The sequence below is a fragment of the Nicotiana tabacum genome, chromosome 11 (genome assembly GCF_000715075.1).
Source record: "Nicotiana tabacum cultivar K326 chromosome 11, ASM71507v2, whole genome shotgun sequence".
In the NCBI taxonomy this organism is placed as follows: Eukaryota; Viridiplantae; Streptophyta; class Magnoliopsida; order Solanales; family Solanaceae; genus Nicotiana; species Nicotiana tabacum.
In genome coordinates this window covers 18,018,142-18,037,789 of record NC_134090.1, presented here as the reverse complement: position 1 = coordinate 18,037,789, position 19,648 = coordinate 18,018,142, and the positions used below count along the sequence as shown (strand labels likewise).

Genomic DNA, 19,648 nt, shown 5'->3' with positions numbered 1-19,648 from the left:
ATCATTAATGCCTTAGCATAAATTTTGTCATCGCTTAAATCATTTGACTTCTAAAGCCCAAATAAGGTCCGGGTCAAACAATGGCTTCGAGTTGCTTTGATTTCGAAGGATCTGACAAAAATGAAATGAAGTCTTAGTTTTAGGTATTTGAATGATTTATTAGGACACAGTTAATCTTTGCCGAATGTGGCCTTTTCCTTGGCCATAATTCGAAACTAATTGATTTGATCAGATCGGACATAATCTTTATAGACTTAAAATGTGTAAGGACCTTACTTTTTATACTTACGAACTCAGACGTCTTCGAGTCGTTTATACATTGATGTTGAAGATCCAATGGTTTTCGACCTTAAGTTGGCAGTAGCCTTTCATATTTAGGCCCTACCTCATGGGCTTGGTGCCTTTGGGATTTAGTAACCTGATTTACCCAGTCTTTTTGTCATACGGAAGTCCCGATTTAAGGCGACCTGTCGGCTTAGGGGTCTTTAAATGATTGGGCATGGTCTCGTGGACTCTTACTGCCTTTGGGATTTCATGTTCCCGGTTAATGATGGCCCTTGGGCTTAGAAAATTTTGAACCCAAATATTTTTATTGTAAGTGACTTAATTATAATGTTGCTTATGTAAGCGTTAACCGATGAAGTATAGAAGGTAAATTTCTCACCTTATTACTTCAAATATAATGTAAATAATCGAAGATACAAAAACTATCCACCACGGCGAGAATGAACTATCCGGGTATGATTCATTTAACCATTTGAACCTTACAATAAATCCTATTATTCAAGCCTCTGCTTTCGATGTCGAATAAAATTGTCTTCGAAATTTTTGAACTCAGATCTTCGAATCTTGATTTGGGGTGTGATAGTCTCCGAGTACTTGAGGCCGAATTTTGAGGGCTCGAGTACTATGACCCATGCCAGCAGTCCCCGGTCCTAGACTGGTCTTCAAAACTAAAGTAGCAAGCTTCCTGTTGCCTCGTTAAAAACCTTGCCATAAAACCCACTTCGGAAAAAAATCGGTCTAAGGGAAAAAAGTGCAACACGTGCTTTCGGACCTAATTCTTGGACTTGACTTAGATTGAGTACATGCACGAGTTAACTCACAGGATAATAAACCTCAAAGAAAATTGGGTATTCATACCTTAGCAGTACTACTGCTTTAGGTGTGCCACATTCTAATTGTTTTGCAGTTGCATGCCACTTTCAGAATCAAGATGGTATGAGCCTCTTCAGGTTATACCGGTGACTATATATAGTCCTTCCCAATTCGGTAGTTTCCCGTCGTTCGGGTTCTCAGACCAAGGCAACTTCTCGCCGTTTGTTTGCTAAATTTAGAATTGTGGTCATGGCCTCGTCGCTTGATATTTTTGTAGCATATTTAAACCTCGAGCTTGGTTCCCTCACTTCTACTAGAATCAAATCATCTCCGTCGTAGACTAGAGAAAACGGTATCTCACCGGTACTCGGCCCCGAGGTTGTTCAATACTCCCATAGGACCTCATGCAGAATTTCTTTCCACCTTCGTTTTGAATCGGTTAATCTTTTCTTCGGGTTCTGCATTATAGTCTTATTTGTCGACTCCGCTTGTTCATTTGCCCGTGGGTGATAAGGGGTTGATAAAACCTTTTTGATTTTGTGATCTTAAAAGAACTTATTGACCTTGTTGCTGATGAATTATCTCCCATTGTCACATGCAATTTCGGTTGGTATCCCGAACATGCAGATTATGTGATCCCAAATGAAATCAATAACCTCCTTCTCTCTAATTTTCTCAAACGCCTGTGCTTCAACCCACTTGGAGAAGTAATTAGTCATAAGAAAAATGTATTGATCCTTATCGAATGCCCATGGTAAAGGAACTACAATATCCATTCCCCACTTTATGAACGGCCAAGGGTAAATGACCGGGTGAAGTAGCTCCCCATGCTGATATATCATCGGGGCATGCCTCTGACATTTGTCACACTTTTAGATGAAGTCTTTTGCATCCTTCTCCATTTCGTTCCAATAATACCCGGCCTTATCAGTTTCTGGACCAATAATTTCGATCCCGAATGGTTTCCGCAAGTCCCCTCGTGGACTTCTCTTATCGCGTAATCAATTTCATCGAGGCCCAAACATCTTTCTAGTGGTCCGAAAAATAATTTTCGATACAGTTAGCCATCAACCAAGCAAAACCTGGCAGCTTTAATCCGAAGGGCCCTTGCTTTTTTAGGGTATGATGGTAGTTTCCCCTTTTGAAGGTAGCCCAAGTATTTGTTCTACCAATCCTAGTTTAAACTTGTTGATTTTACCTCAGCATGACCGACCTCTATTACTGAGCTCATTAATTGCACCACCATTTCGGAATTAAATTCTTCGAAGTCTACTGAAGATACCAAATTAGCCAATGCATCGGCCTCACTATTCTGAATCTTGAGGCACGTGCTATAGCGTCCATTTTTGAATCGGTGTAACACCACTAGAAATTTATCTAAGTACCTACACATTTGGTCTTCTTTGACTTCGAATGTTCCATTGACCTGGTTAATAACGAGGAAGGAATCATACTTGGCTTCGATAACCTCAGCCCTCAGGCTTTTAGCCAATTTTAGACCTGCAATCATAGCCTCATATTCGGCTTCATTGTTAGTCAATTTCACAGTTCTAATTGATTGCCTTATTACGTTGTTAGTGGTTTTTTTAGTATAATACCCAACTCGAACCCTTTCGCATTGGAGGCACTATCCGTGAATAGGGTCCATACCCCCGAGCTAGTCCCCGAGGCGAGTACTAATTCTTTATCGACCTCGGGGATCATGGCCAGTGTGAAATTAGCCACAAAGTCTGCCAATATCTAGGACTTTATAGTTGTTTGGGATTTGTATTCAATATCGTACCCGCTAATCTCTACGACCCACTTTGCTAGCCAGCCTGACAGTTCGGGTTTATGTATATTATTCCTTAATGGGTACAGGTCATGACACATATATGGTGACATCGAAAATATGATTTTAGTTTCCTAGATGTTCTTAGCAAGTCAAGCGCCAGTTTTTCTAGGCGTGGATACCTCGTTTCGGTATCACCTGGGGCTCTACTAACATAATATATAGGAAATTACGTACCTTCTTCTTCCCGGACCAGGTGACACCACTTACTGCTATCTCGAATACCACCAAGTAAAGGTATAGCTGCTCGTTCTCATTCGGGCCGTACAACAGGAGAGGGCTTGATATGTATTATTTAAGTTCCTCCAAAGCTTTTTGGCACTTCAGGGTCCAAGCGAAGTCGCTCTTCTTCTTTAATAATGAGAAAAATCGGTGGCTTTTATCCGACGACCCGGAAATGAATCGTCCCAATGCGGCTATTCGCCCGATCAGTCTTTGTACTGCCTTGACCTCATTAACCACGGTGATATCTTCTATGACCTTCATCTTATCTGTGTTGATCTCTATTCCCCGGTTAGACACCATGAAACCGAGGAACTTACCCGAGCCGACTCCAAAGGCACACTTCTCTCGGTTCAACTTCATATTATATTCCGTTAGTATGCCTAAGGTTTCCTACAAATGCCTCAAATTGACCTCTGCTCATAGGGGCTTAACTAACATATCATCAATATAAACCTCCATTGATTTCCTCGAACATTCGGTTAACTAGGTGTTGGTATGTGGCATCGATATATTTTAACCCTAAGGGCATCACGTTATAACAATAAGTGCCGAACCTAGTTATAAAAGAAGTTTTGTCTTGGTCTTATGGGTCCATCTGTATTTGTTGTACCCGGAATAGGCATCGAGAAAGCTCAGCGTCTCGTGACCAACCATTGCATTGATCATTTGGTCGATGTTAGGCAAAGGAAATGAGTCCTTTGGGCATGCCTTATTCAAATATTTATAATTTACACACATTCTAAGTTTATTTTCCTTTTTAAGTACGACGACTACGTTAGCTAACCAGTCTGAATATTTTACTTCCCGAGTGGAACCTATTTTTAAAAGTTTAGATACCTCATCCTTGATGAATGCGTGTTTGACCTCGAACTATGGCTTTCTCTTCTGTTTAACCGGATGGAAGCTACGACTCAATTTGTGAGTTGTTATCTTCGGTGAAATTCCTGTCATATCTAAGTGGGACCAGGCAAAACAATCGGCATTAGCTTTAAGAAAATAAATAAGTTCTTTCCTGAGCTTGGGGGTTAGCCCCGTGCCCAGGTATACCTTTCTATCAGGCAGATGCTCGAATAGTATGACTTGTTCCAGTTCCTCGATTGTTGACTTGGTGGCGTCATCATCATCAGGTGATATGAAGGATCTCGGTACCCCAAAGTCATCTTCCTCATCTGTTGGACGTTCCTCCCATTTTTCTGGCACAATCGGGGTCGAGATCTATGATTGTTATTTGGTGCCTTTCTCTCCAATCAGTCCCTTATCTTTTGATGTCGTGATTGCAGGTACTGGAATCACTTCGTCGATGGCGAACATCTCCTTTGCAGCCGGTTGTTCCCCGTAATCAGTTTTGATTCCACTCGGAGTTGGAAATTTCAACACTTGGGGCAAGGTCGATGGTGCTACCCTCACACTATGAACCCACGATCTCCTGAACATGTCCTCCTTTAGAACTTTGCTTGTTGAATGGTTCCGGCCGTGTTGACCGGTAGGGTGATTTCTCCCTTTGTTGTCTCTTACGCCATATTGAACCCGTTCAGCACTCAAACTGCTGGTACGATCTGGTCCAACAGCCCTAGTTGTTCCACGACTCTCCATCGGATGATGTTGGTTGAGCTACCTGGATCAATTAACACGCGCTTAACTAGAGATTTATTAATAAGTACAGATATTGCCAATGCATCATTATGAGGTTGGATTATGCCCTCAGCATCCTCGTCACTAAACGAGATGGACCCTTCCGGAACATAATTTTGAGATTGTTTTTCTCTTGTGATGGAAACTTTGGTGCATTTTATCACCGGTCCTTGGGGAATATCTACTCCCCCAATAATCATATTAATCACATGTTGGGGTTCTTCCTGCTCGACCTGCTTGTTGGCGTCCCTACTCCTGAAATGGTTTTTGGCCGGCTCTCTTAGGAATTCTCGGAGATGCCCATTATTGAACAAACGAGCCACTTCTTTCCTTAACTGTCGATAATCCCCAGTTTTATGCCTGTGAGTACCATGATATTTGCATATCAAATTGTGATCCCTCTATGCCGGATCAGACTGGAGCGACATCAACCATTTGGTCTCCTTGATGCGGCCGATGGCTGACACTATGCTCGCTGCATCTACGTTGAAGTTATATTCCGATAGCTTCGGCGCATCTCTGACTTCGGTTCATCTGTCGAGCCCGTTTCTATTCACCAACCCTCGATTGCTTGAACCCTAATCGTTTCTTCTATCATTCGTGGTCGAATAGCAATTGGGTCTGTTTTCCCTTCTATCTAAGTTGTAAGGTTGGTATCGATCTCGGGGTGGCCTCGACTCCTGAACCACTATTCTTTTAGACTTTTCGTCCACTTTATCGGGATAAACCGATCTTGAGGGGGTCCCTAATTGGTCGTCCTCGACTCTGATCTTTGACTGGTACCTATTGTGGATGTCGGCCCAGGTAACCACTGGATATTCTATCAAATTTTGCTTCAGTTGTTGAGACGCGACCGAACTTCGGGGGTTGAGCCCCTGATTAAATGCCTGAATGGCCCAATCGTCTACAAACGATGGTAGATCCATCCGTTCCATTAGGAATCTTGACTCGAATTCTCTAAGCATTTTGTTGTGTTTTTGTTTGACTTTGAACATGTCCGATTTCCTCGTCTCAACTTTAATGGCTCCGGCATGGGCATTAGCAAAGGCATCTACAAGCATAGCAAATGAATCAATAGAATTTTTAGGCAAATTATGATACCATATCATCGCTCCCTTGGATAGGGTTTCTCCGAATTTTTTCAGCAACACCGACTCAATCTCGTCATCCTCGAGGTCGTTGCCTTTTATAGCGCATGTATAGGAGGTCACATGCATGTTTGAGTCTGTGGTCCTATTGTATTTGGGGATATCGGGCATTTGGAACCTTTTCGGGATCGGCTTTGGTGACACACTTGGGGGAAAGGCTTCTGAATGAACTTTTTGGAATCCGGTTCCTTTACTATCGGAGGTGACCTCGGGATCTGATTGACCCTCGAGTTGTAGGTTTCCACTTTCTTATCATTTTCCACTATCTTTTTTTTGCCGGATTCTACCCGTTTTTTCAGTGCCTCGAGCATTTTCATCACCTCGGAAGTTTCCCCAGATCCGGACCTGTTGGGCTCTGTGACAATCTATTCTCCCCTCCTGGGTATCTTCTTCAGCCCATTCGGGTTCAACCGTGTTGTGTGCGTGATTTTGATTCTGCAGTTGTGATATGGAAACTTATTGGTCTTGCAACATCTCAAAAATCAAACGTAAGCTAACCTCATCGCCTCCCTCTTCGGCCGTTTCACAAACTGATGGCCGAGGTGCTCCATGAACGTTGTTATTGGGATCAGTCGGTAGGTTAGTGTTGACAGCAACCGGCGATTTGGCATCGACCAGATCAGTGATTGGAACGTTGTTAGGGTCAACAGGGGGTACGTTATTGCTCGGCACCCCATTATTATTTTCACCGTGATTGCCTGATTCGGCGTCAACACTTAAGTGAGCAGATTGAGAATCTGATTTATTAAATAGTCCTTATCCCCATGTTCGATGCCAAACTGTTTACCTCTTAAAATGGACAACAATTAAATTTGTACGCGGTTTAAAGGATATGTGATTTAATTTAACACAAATGATCAAAGAACAGTAAATAATTGAATTGAAATGAAATAAAATGATCAAACCAAAGTGATGTAGCAATTAAGCCTTGTATTCAGCTTAAATGCTAACGATCAGTCACAATCGAGCCCTCGAGATAGAGCTCGGATCCGGCTAAACCAGTGAACAACTGAAGAATACTTAAAACAATTGCAGAGAGTCAAAGTAAATTTTATTACCTTGATATGCGTGCAAATAGTGCCAAAAATAAAGGGGTCCTCCTCTTTATATAGTAGAGGAGTTTTAACCCTAATACAAGTCTAAATAAGGTAAAAATCTTTCCTTCCTTCTCTCCCACGAAAATATGATCAGCATCCAATACCGAGCGTGATCCGTGTTGTAATATCCGGTTGATGACGGATATTTCTGCTCCCGGTTTGTCTCCTTTAACCGTCTTTCCTTTACCTTCCATTCTTCATCTCACTCGAGCTTGATTATTTTCGGGTTCGGCCATGCTTGAAACCTGTTGTATCGTTCGTTCGTCCCTAGTTTCGATCTATAGGTACCATCGGTCTCACTCGAGCCAATAACAAGTAACATCATTCCTTGTTTCACAACGGAAAATCGAGGGTAACTCTATCCTCGATTTTACCTGTATACATACCCAATGAATAAAATTGAAGCATAAGGGGTAAAATGTCTATTTGTACATAAAATTGTAGCTTTGTTACAAGTTGAAATTAATTGTTGTTGTTCATCCTTGATACATCCATTTATGACATGACCATGGTCTCTCTTTATTAATTATTAATCTTAGTCAAAGATCCAACAAATCGTATAATCTAGTTAAAATGCTGAATACTGAGATCAATTCCACGCTGTTCTCTATTTGTTAATCTTAGCCAACGATGAATGATCCAATAAATCACTTATTCTAATTGAAAATGTTGAATAATGGGATCAGATCATAGTTGTTTGAGATCATAAAACCATCAAATACTAATACTCAAATAGTCATCTTTGTAATAGGTGATATTTACGGACAATTCAGAATCAAGGGTTAGTAAGTTTTAAATTAGTGTGATCTTATTTTATGTATATATTTAAATGATTTCGCATATGCATGCATCGTTCGAATAAAAATAGTGAATTCAATTAGACCCATAAAACCCATCCTAAATCCGTCTCAGGAAATATTCTAACATGCTAGAATTTGGAAATGTAGTTTCCTGGTAGAGACTTGACAAAACTAATAACAACTTTGGCTGTGTTTAGAGCAGCTAAAGGTCCAAATAATCTAATTGTGTTGTCTCCTTCTTGTGTCCCTGCTAAATCTGATACTCCACGAATTACGATAACTGGGTAGCCATTTGACAAGCATGTCTGCACAAAATCACCAAAACAGAGCTATTAGTTCAAATTAAAAGAGCTATTAGTGTTACAGAAAATAGAAAAAAGGAAGAAAAGATGAAAATTTATTTGTATGTTTTAATATGTAACATGTAACTTATATACAATCACAGTGCGAAGAATTTGTATATTATTGCGTATTTTAACATATAACTTGCCTTATTTTTTATGTTACTTATCCACTATTTACAGACAGTTACATATTGTCAAAGGCGGATAGAGTTTGTAGAATATAGATCACGGGCCCTAAAATATAGTGAAAATCACAAAATTTCAACAAATATTTAATTATGAACCCATAAATTCAACAAGGATTCAGTCTAATAGCCTGTTTGGCCAAGCTTCAAAAAAGGGAAAAAAGATGAAAATGTAATTGTGTGTTTTAACATATAACATGTAATTTATATACAATGACAGTGCGAAGAATTTGTATATGAATCGTGTGTTTTAACATGTAACTTACCTTATTTTTCATGTTACTTATCCACTATTTATAGACAGTTACATGTTAGTTATAGGTGGATGGAGCTTGTAGAATATGGGTCACGGTCTCTCGGACCATAAAATATAATGAAAATCAAAAAATTTAACAAATATTCAATTATGAACCCGTTATTTCAACAAGGAACTCAGTCTAAATCATGAATCTGGCCTCGAGCTACAGCTATCGTTTAGGTGGCACGACAATATTAGAGAAGTTAATTAAAAAAAAGAAGGAAAAGCAAGTTACCATTACAACAGCTGAGCTCTCCATGTCAAGTGATGTAACCCCAAAAGTTTTGAAAAGGAAATCTGTGTAAGCTGCATTGTCAATGAAAAAGTTTGAAGTTGCCCCCTTAAGTCCAACAACTAATTTAGGTATTTGAGGAAGACACAAAGTTGAATTTGCACACTGCTCCAATTTCAGCCCCTGTTATTGAATCCAAACACATTACAATCACACCAAATAGAAAATCGATCCGCCTCTAATTGATGAACATAGTTACTCGATATCAGTACTGGTGGTGGAAGATAATAAGTATATTACTTACCTGCAAATGAGAGGCTACATTAAACCAATTCTTGGTTATATTAAACCAAACTGGTCTCTGAGGTACATTGACCTCCCCTGAAGTTGAGTAAAACTGCTCCGTGCTATAACCAACACGCCCCAACTTGTTATCCCCTCCTTTTGGCACATTATAATTCTTGAAATCAAATTGAGCAAAATCATTTGGTTCCAAAGTTGCATTTGGTTTCTGCACAAACATACAATTTATGTGAGCCAACTATAATAAAAAGGGCAGTCTGGTGCACTTAGCTCCCGCTATGCACGGGTTCCGGAGAAGGGCCAGACCGCAAAGGTCTATTATGCTCAGCCTTACCCTGCATTTCTACAGGAGGCTGTTTCCACGGCTCGAACCCGTGAACTCCTGATCACATGGCAACAATTTTACCAAGGTTACTCAAGCGAGATGTGAGTGGAAATACCAAAAAAAAAAAGTTTGATTAAAGGGTTAAAAGTTAGAAAGATTTACCAGCCAATCCCAGAGCCCTGTTTGTGCAATTTGATATGGGATTGTGACATCTCCAATGTGCATAGAACTGTTGGCATTACCAGAAATACCAAAATGGATTACTCCTTTTATGTCAAACAGATCCAACATCTGCTGTGTTGCTGCAGCTGCATTCACCTAAGTAGAAGCCAATCAACTATCTCATCAAATCTTAGACAAATAGTAACTGCAGTAACTCAACTCTTACTTCCTCTTTTTTTTTTTTCTTTATATATTCGCAATATTCAAAAATTCACTTGCCTGACCATTCAAGATTCGAGCCAAATAGATACATTAAAACGCTCGAATTCGAAACATTTGATTAAGAGTGGAGATATTTTAACCATCCCATCATGCCCCATAGGTTGTCTCTGACTTCTCTCTTATCATCAACGAGTGGTCAAGAATAGAAGCATAATTATTTAAAAAAAGAACAATATGAGTTGACTTGAAAAGAAAGATCTCAGAATTTATTTACCAATCCAACTCCACATTTCACATAAATGGCTTTCTTTCCTGCAACCTTCCCAATTTGGAAACGTCTACCTGCAAAAATGACTCTTATGTCAGTCTTAACTCTGGAAATTAACATAATTTAAAGCAAAAGAAACCAAGAATATTTTGAGTTAAATCAAGGAGAGAATGCATAAGCGAATCCAAGATCTAGAGTATACATTTTAATTTTTTTTTCTTTTCATATTTATACATAATTAGAGCAAAAAGTAATGAGTTCAGTTGAATCGACAAAAACGTTATAGTTTACCTGATAAATCAACAAAGGGGTGTCTAGGATCAGGCCTAAAGACACCAGTACTAAAAAAAGCTTCTTCTTCTGGTGCATAGACTGTGATAAGACCAAGGAAAGGACCATTTTTATTCACACTTTTAATAACTCTTAAAGAATTCAACCTTTCTAATGGAACTGCTTGTGCAGAAAACACAAGTAAAGGGATGAATGCAAAAGCCAATATCAGAGAAAATGGAGGGATTACTTGTTTTGCAGCCATATTGTGAACTGTAACAAGTTTTGGTTCATGCTACCACCCTAACCAAGTTCATTTTATATACTCAATAATTTACAGAAAAATTGATATAAAATCAAAGACAGGTTCTTGTTCATCGAGCTTTTATAATATATTCTCAAGTTTCACGTTTTAATTAATTTGAATATGCTTTCAATTCTCTGAAGCTACATGTACTATGTATAGTTGTTTATTAAATAACAAAATTCAAATGTCCGAGATTTGAAGTTTATGAGTTACTACAACGATGTCTGTTTATTAATACTATAATAATAATTGAAATTCACGGTCAAATATTTACAAGTGAATTTCTTTATATATATATATATATATATATAAAGTTAGAGCAAAAAGCTTGACCGTTATAACATTCTAAATCCGTCTCCGAAGTGGAGGTTGATTTTCTTTTAAAATAAAGTTGTCATGCTGCCAGGTAAAGTTAGTTGACTTTATAATATGCACAATAATTCATGGAAAATCTCAAGCAGGATCTTGTTTTATATTTTTATTATTCTCCACCTACTTCACGTTGTTGTCTCAATTATTTGAAGTTTACATATACTACTATGTATATTTGTTGACTAATAAAATGGAGGTTGATTCGTAATATGAGTAATATACTAGCTTAATGGGACAACAAAATATATACTCCATATGTCTCACTTAATATGGCTTGTCTTTTCATTTTGGAATATCATAAGTGTAAAAATTGTAAAATTTGAAGTGACATTTCCCTATTTCTTTACTTGATCATTAGTTATCGCTCCGCTAACTTTTTAACAATATATGATTCTAATAATTTCTTCCATTACTACTAGGAGTGTTAAATGGTCGGGCCAATGTCATTTGGTCTAGGATAAATTTGGTTAAGATGAGCTAAAATTTGGATTATAATCCAACCCGTTAAACTCTTACCAAACTTTAACTAATATGTGTTATTTTTTTTTTGGTATAATTATTAAATAAGACTTTTTTTCTTTTATTGTGGTCATATCTAACATATCAAATAAAAAAATTATTTTAAAAATATTTTGACAAAGTTACTCATGAATCAATTTGGGCTAAAATCAATCTACGTTAAAATGGGTTGGTCAAGATGAGCCGAGTTAAATAAATGAACGAGTCAATAATCAATCCAACCTTGGATGGGTTGTGCAAGTCATTTGGACTTGGGCCAAATTTGACTCCCCTGATTACTGTTAAAATAGCAAGGTCTAGCCAGTTTTTGGACTGGTCATTCAAAAATAGCCAGCGTTTACTAAGTCATTGAAAAATAGTCACTATTTTGCTGCAACAAAAATCGGTCCAGCATAATATACTGGAGTTCAGTGCACCTGTATATGAACTTCCAGCATAATATGTTGGACCGGTATACTTTGCTGGCTCAAGTATAATATACTGGAGACTAGAGCAGCGGTTCTCCAAACTCCAGTATATTATGCTGGAGTATTTTTTCGGATTTTGAACAGTGTTTCGTTCAGACTTATCTATACATGAAAGTGGCTAAATTTCGATTATTTTTAAAATTGTGGCTATTTTTGAATGGCCACTTGTAAATCTGGCTTTTTTTGAATTTCTCCCATGAATAGTACCAATGTAATACATAACTCTAATTAACATCTGAAACATTGTTTCTAAATCAAACATCAAATAAAATTAGATAATGAGTTTATGTATGTGCGTATACACTATGGTACGAAATATTGATGGGTTTATCAAGGTGCATGTGGTAGACCCGAATTACCGTAAAAATAGCACGGTATAATCAGTTTTCGGACTGGTCATTCAAAAATAGTCAACGTTTACCAAGTCAATGAAAAATAACCACTATTTTGCTGCAGTAGAGACCGGTCCAGCATAATATACTGGAGTTCGGTGCACCTGTGTATAAACTCCAGCATATTATGCTGGACCGGTATACTTTGCTGGCTCCAGTATAATATACTGGAGACTGGAGCACCGGTGCTCCAAACTCCAGTATATTATGCTGGACCGGTATACTTGCTGGAACTCCAGTATATTATGCTGGAGTTCTAGTGTACTTATGCTGGAACTCCATCATATTATGCTGGAGTTCCAGCATACTTATCCTGGAACTCCAGTATAATATGTTGGAGTTCAAGTATACTTATGCTGGAACTCCAGCATAAAATACTGACGTATTTTCCGAGTTTTGAACAATGTTTTCGCTCAAATTTATCTTTACATGAAAAGTGGCTAAATTTAGATTACTTTTGAAACTGGGCTATTTTAAACGACAAGTTGTAAATCTAGTTATTTTTGAATTTCACTCCGAATTACCTAACACCCATAATTTCATAAAAATAAATGTTCACCTAAAACAATGTTTTATTTCCTTGTAATAAAATATGTTTGTACACAATTGGCATTGAATGGTGATCTATAAATTACCCTAGGCTTGTACTTTAGCTTCAATTTAAATGGAATTTTATTCAACTCTTCGTATATTATTTCATCCCTAATGCCTATCTCCTTCAATGTTTGTTAACATTGTAATTGAACAAAATTGATGAGATGAATCTAAGGTTGCAGTTCGAAGAGAGAAGACGGAGACAGAGAGACAATTAGACTTTCATTCATCTGATTAGGAAAGTTCTAGAGTATATACACATATATACAAAGGGAGAAATAATCTTCTTCTATCAATCTAACGGGGCTAATATAAATACAATTATTGGGTTGACTTTGCTGACTTTGGCCCAAATCTGTTCTATAGGACTATGGCCCAAGGCTGTATGTTTATGTAACTCCAACACCCCCCCCCTCAAGTTGGAGGGTGAGGCCACACCCAACTTGCCAAGCAACAAATGATGTTGTCCACCTATCAAACACTTGGTAAAAATGTCAGCCAATTGAGAAGTAGTGCAGATATGATGTAAAGAAATTAGGCCGTCAGCTAACTTTGTCCTTATGAAATGGCAATCCACTTCGATGTGTTTAGTACGTTCGTGAAACACGGGATTTTTCGCAATATGCAAAGCAGCCAGATTATCACAATATACAGGAACAAGAGACATAGAAGGAATACCCAAATCAGTGAGCAAACGAACCAACCAAACCAATTCAGCCACAACCTTACTCATGGCCCGATACTCAACCTCAGCAGAGGATAATGAAACAACAGACTGTTTCTTAGATTTCCAACTTATTAAACTTCCACCCAGAGTTATGCAAAAACTAGAAACAGACCTACGAGACTCAGAACAAGCAGCCCAATCACTATCACAATAGGCAAGCAAAGAAAAATCAGAAGAGGTATTAAGAGAAACCCCAAAATCAGGAGTGCCTTTCAAATATCTCAAAATCTGAAGAGCAGCATTCATATGAGGCACCCTAGGACACTTGAGAAACTGACTTAAGTGTTGTACAACAAAACACAAATCAGGTCTAGTATGGGTGAGAAAGTTAAGTTTATTAACTAAACTCCTATAAGAGTCAGGCCTAGGCAATAACTCTGCATCATCAGATTGCAGCTTGACACCCAATTCTAGAGGAGAAACTACAGCAGAAGCAGAATCACAACCAAATTCACGAAGCAAATCAGCAATAAACTTCCGTTGATGAAGAATAACCCCAGAATTATCATAGAAAACTTCAATCCCAAGAAAATAATTGAGTAGACCCAAATTTTTGATTTTAAATTGGTCGTTAAGGAACTCCTTAAGAGCAAAAATTTTAGTAAGATCATCACCCGTAAGAATAATATCATCCACATAAACAACAAGAAAAATAGTAGAATTGGTAGATTTCTTGATGAAGAGAGAGTAATTATTTAGAGAAGAAACATAACCTCTAGAGCAAAGTGCGGTGGATAACTTGGCATACCACTGATGAGATGCTTGTCTTAAACCATAAAGGGATTTTTGAAGCTTGCAAACCAAAATAGAAGAGGGATGAACATTGGAAGTAACAATAAGACCTGGAGGTAGTTTCATGTACACCTTCTCATCTAAATCACCATGAAGAAATGCGTTGTTGACATCTAATTGAAAGAGAGACCACCCTTTCTTGACAGCAAAAGCCACAAGACACCGGATGGTGCACATCTTGACAACCAGGGAAAATGTTTCATGAAAATCAATCCCTTCAATTTGTGTATCACCCCGTACCACCAATCTAGCCTTATACCTTTCTACACTACCATCAGCTTTACGTTTAATTTTATACACCCGTTTGCAACCTATTGGTTTCTTGCCTTTAGGTAGCTCAACTATTGTCCAAGTTTTATTAGCTTCTAAAGCATCAAACTCTTGCCTCATTGCCTCCTGCCAAGCAGGGCTGACAGATGCCTGAGTATAAGAATGAGGATCAGTTGTTGTTGATTGGGCAGCAGAAAGTGATGTAGAAGTAGAGCCAGAAAGGGAAGGAGGAAGTTGTGTTATAAAATCATTGAGATGAAAAGGTAGAGTGTGAGTCCTTCTGCTCCTTCTAACTTCAGGAAGAGGGACAAAACATAAGTTAGAAGGTGCAGGAATAGTACAAAGAGTAGGAGGATCTGGAGATACAATGGTTGAAGGAGGAACATAATAGGGAAATGAAGAAGTTGAAGTTTCAGATTGGAAAGGATAAAAATCATCATTAGGAATAGGAGGCATTGGAACAGTAAGTATAGGGGAAGGAGAAGATAAGAAGAATGGAAAAATTGACTCATGGAAGACTACATCTCTGGATACAAACACAGTTCTAGTGGAGAGATTGTACAATTTATACCCTTTCTTACCAAATGGATAACCAACAAGCACATAAGGGACTGCTCTAGGATCTAATTTGTCTCTGTTGCACTTGGGGATGGTAGCATAGCATAGACAACCGAATGGCTTCAAATATGTATAGGAAGGTGATTTGCCATATAAAACTTCAAAAGGGGTTTTATTGTGTAAAATAGTTGAAGGGAATCTATTTATTAGGTATGTAGCAGTCAAAATACAATCTCCCTAGAATTTTGTTGGGAGTTTTGATTGAAATAATAATGCTCTTGCTGTTTCTAGTAGGTGTTTGTGTTTTCTCTCAACTACACCATTCTGCTGGGGTGTATGTGCACAAGATGTTTGGTGGATAATACCATTTTCAGAGAAGTATTGTAAAACAGAATTGGAGAGCCCTATTTCTAAAGCATTGTCACTCCTTACAGTCTTACCATGAGGATTGAATTGGGTTTTGATCATAGCTATGAAAGCTTTCAACAAGGAAAAAACATTACTTTAGAATGCATTAAATGGGTCTAAGTGACCCTACTATGATCATCCACAATGGTAAGGAAATATCTATCTCCAGAATATGTTTGTGTGTGATAAGGTCCCCATGTGTCAACATGAATCAATTCAAATAAGGAATTAGAAGCAGAAGTTATATGAGAAAAAGGCAATCTGTTTTGCCTTGCTAATGGGCAAACAGGACATGTAAAAGATTGTCTAGAAGATAAATCAACAGATATAGAAGGAATGAGCTTCATTTTAGCAAAGGGAATATGTCCCATCATGTTTATTTATACTATACACATCATCAGAAGGAACTAAAGGAATAGAATTTATACTATGCACATCATCAGAAGGAAGTAAAGGAATAAAATTCAAAGCACTTTTATTTGGTACAACTTTGTTAATGGAAACATCATAAACATTCTTAGAGTGTACATTCTTACTAAAAACAGAAACAGGGAATCCAGAACTAGGAGTAGTGTGATCCTCATGAAGAAGCTTGTAAAGTCCTTGGTCCAATTTACCAAGTTCCAGAAGCTTCCTCATGGAAAGGTCCTGTATGAGAATGCATGAACAAGAAGTAAACAGAATTAAGCACTTGAGTTGTTGAATCAATTTGTGGACAGAAATCAGATTATAGTGAAAGGATGGAATGTATAGTACTTGATGAAGAGTCAAAGAGGGGAACAAAGTAACAGATCCTATACAAGTAACCTTTGCCTTGTATCCATTAGGTAAAGTCACTAAGTAAGGAGTAGTTAGTGGTATGATGTTAAAGAGTATATCTTTATTAGAGGTCATGTGATCAGTGGCCCTATTATCTATGATCCATACACTTCTACTAGCCCCAGACAACAAACAAGCATGAGACTCATTGTCAAAATAAACAGGCAGAGACAAAATACTACCTGCAAAATTTGCAGAACCTATCAGGTTGGACTAAGAATCAGAATCAGAACCAATTTGAGTCTGCTGCAGCAATGTCATGAGCTGTGAGTATTATTGTTTGGTTAAACCAAGAATAGATGAAGCTTGATCATCACAGATTTGACCAGGAGTTCCATTACCAGAAGTACCATCACAAAACTGAGGAGGACTATGCTTCTAACTAGGATATGGACACCCAAACTCAGTGGACACATTTGTAGCTACCCTCTTTTCCTTATTAAATTTGAAATTCTGGGGGAACCCATGAAGTTTATAACATTTTTCAATTGTGTGACCTGATTTCTTACAATACTTGCAGAACACATTGATTCTGGACTGTCCAAAATCTATCTTTTGATTGTACTGTTTTGGAGGGAATGTCTTATTATTCATTTTGGCAGAGAAAGAAGCAGACTCTGGAGTAAGTTGAGGACTGAAATGAACTTGTCTTTGATTCTCATCTTGAAAGAGTATATTATATTCACTATCAAGTGAAGGAGAAGGCTGCATCATTAACAGATTACTTCTAACCCCCATATAAACCACATTCAAACCCATAAGAAACTGATGTAGTTTATCCTCCTCGTCGTCTTTTTGAATGCCTGACTTAGCAGCACAAGTACATGAATTACCATGATTTTTACGCATGGTCCCTAACTCATCCCAAAGTTTCTTCAATTTATTAAAGTATGAAGCAATGTCAAGAGACCCTTGCTGAGTTGATGCTAACTCCTTTTTAATTTCAAAAACCTTAGTCCCATTCACAGCCCCATATCTACGCTCCAGTTGTTTCCAGATACTCTCAGCAGTTTCTGAGTACTGGACACTCTCAGCAATAACTAGTGAGAGTGAACTGGTTAGCCACGAAATTACCATATTATTGCATCTATCCCATTGTCGTAATTTTGCGGAATCGTCAATACTCGAAGGTCTAGGACAAGAGCCATCAACAAAAGCAATTTTGTTTCTAGCAGAGAGAGACACTATCATGTTTCTCTTCCATCCCCCATAGCCATACCCAGAGAAGAGAGTACTAACTAGACATGTTCCAGGAATATCAGAAGAATGTATGAAAAGAGGACTTGAAGGATTAGAATTATACGAAGTTTCAGTAGAAGTTCCAGGATTTACCATAACTCAACAATTTGGGACAAAATCGTGTAACAAGACAGAAATTCAGAATCAAAGTCGAATAATGACACTAAACATACATCAATGAAGTAAAATACCACCAGCTATGATGCAAAGGACAGAAAAATTAGGGTTATCGATCTTCTTCCTGATAAACTTGCAGGAATAGGAGATGACCGTCAGAAATCGGAAAAAATCCTCGCCGGAATTTCAGAAAGCTCTGTTCACCGAACCAAAACCGGAAAAAATCTTCGTTCTCTTTCGATTCAAACAACAGGGTCAACACCGCTCGAGTTATCACGCTTGAATCTACCCAAAACCGTGGCTCTGATACCATGTTAACATTGTAATAAACAAAATTGATGAGATGAATCTAAGGTTGCAGTTCGAAGAGAGAAGACGGAGACAGAGAGACAATTAGACTTTCATTCATCTGATTAGGAAAGTTCTAGAGTATATACACATATATATACAAAGGGAAAAATAGTCTTCTTCTATCAATCTAACCGGTTAATATAAATACAATTATTGGGCTGACTTTGCTGACTTTGGCCCAAATCTTTTTTATAGGACTATGGCCCAAGGCTGTATGTTTATGTAACTCCAACAGTGTTAACTCAGACGACGAATTAACCTTTGGTTTCAACTTTGACACACACAAATTTATCCGCCATTACCATACACCTTCAATATGTGAAAATATATTAAGTTAAAATTGCTTATTTTATGATAAATAAATATAAACGGTATTAAATAATATATAAGTGATCTCTAATAACACATAGACAATATGTGATTTCTTTAGAATCTTCCACTTTATAAAAAATTGCGTGATCTTGATAATAATTAATAAACGAATAACCAAAAAATAATTAGGCAATCTACTATGCTATGTTTTAGAAAATCAGGACTATTTTCCGTTTTTACCAATCAAAAATAAATAAATTAAATCTACTATCAAATATCCATGGTATTCTAACTTTCAAATTTTGTGTTTTTGTGTTGAAATCGAGAAAATAGTGATTTATTTATTTATTTAAATCCATCCATCTAGCCTTTCACTTATGGTGGGGTTAATTCCTCATTGATGAGCAACACAAATGACGAGTCTGATAATCTATTCTTCTTCGATCAATTATAAGTAGGGCGGTGCATAATTTGGCAAATACAGAATTACCGTATCAAAATAAATTCTTTTGATATTTATTATTCAATATTTTGGTATTCGGTATGGTATTTGGTTTAAGTTTAAAAAAAATGGTATTAGTTATAATATTTGGTATTTTAAAATAAAATACAGAAATACTGATACCTTACCGAAATATATATTATATTACACAATACACATCTTATTAATTATCATAAATATAAAAATTCTAAAATTTTACTATCCTTTATTCTCTAAGTTCATCAATTAACTCTAAGCAAGTAACAAGACATTTCTAATGATTAAATTTATTTCTTTATGTACAGTTTTCTCTCTCCGAGTTGATATTTGTTGGATTTAGACAAAACTTATGTCAACACATGTTTTATTTTTATACTTTTGAGTACTTTAATTAAGAATATTACAGTCTATGACTCTGTACACTAGTTAGTATTCAAACCGAATAAACCGAAATTATCGAACCGAATAAACCGAAATCGAAAG

At 37.4% G+C, this 19,648-nt stretch overlaps 1 protein-coding gene across 1 annotated transcript; it reads right to left on the bottom strand.

The window, feature by feature from the left end:
- Nucleotides 1-7,908: 7,908 nt before the first annotated feature.
- On the bottom strand, nucleotides 7,909-10,755 carry LOC107771344 (bark storage protein A-like). Its single transcript, XM_016590694.2, has 6 exons — nucleotides 10,462-10,755; nucleotides 10,177-10,244; nucleotides 9,681-9,836; nucleotides 9,195-9,401; nucleotides 8,894-9,073; nucleotides 7,909-8,136 (listed from the first exon to the last, which is right to left on the bottom strand). Exons 1-6 carry the CDS (start codon nucleotides 10,703-10,705, stop codon nucleotides 7,960-7,962), a joined length of 1,032 nt encoding a protein of 343 aa, XP_016446180.2. The 5' UTR covers nucleotides 10,706-10,755; the 3' UTR covers nucleotides 7,909-7,959.
- Nucleotides 10,756-19,648: the final 8,893 nt, after the last annotated feature.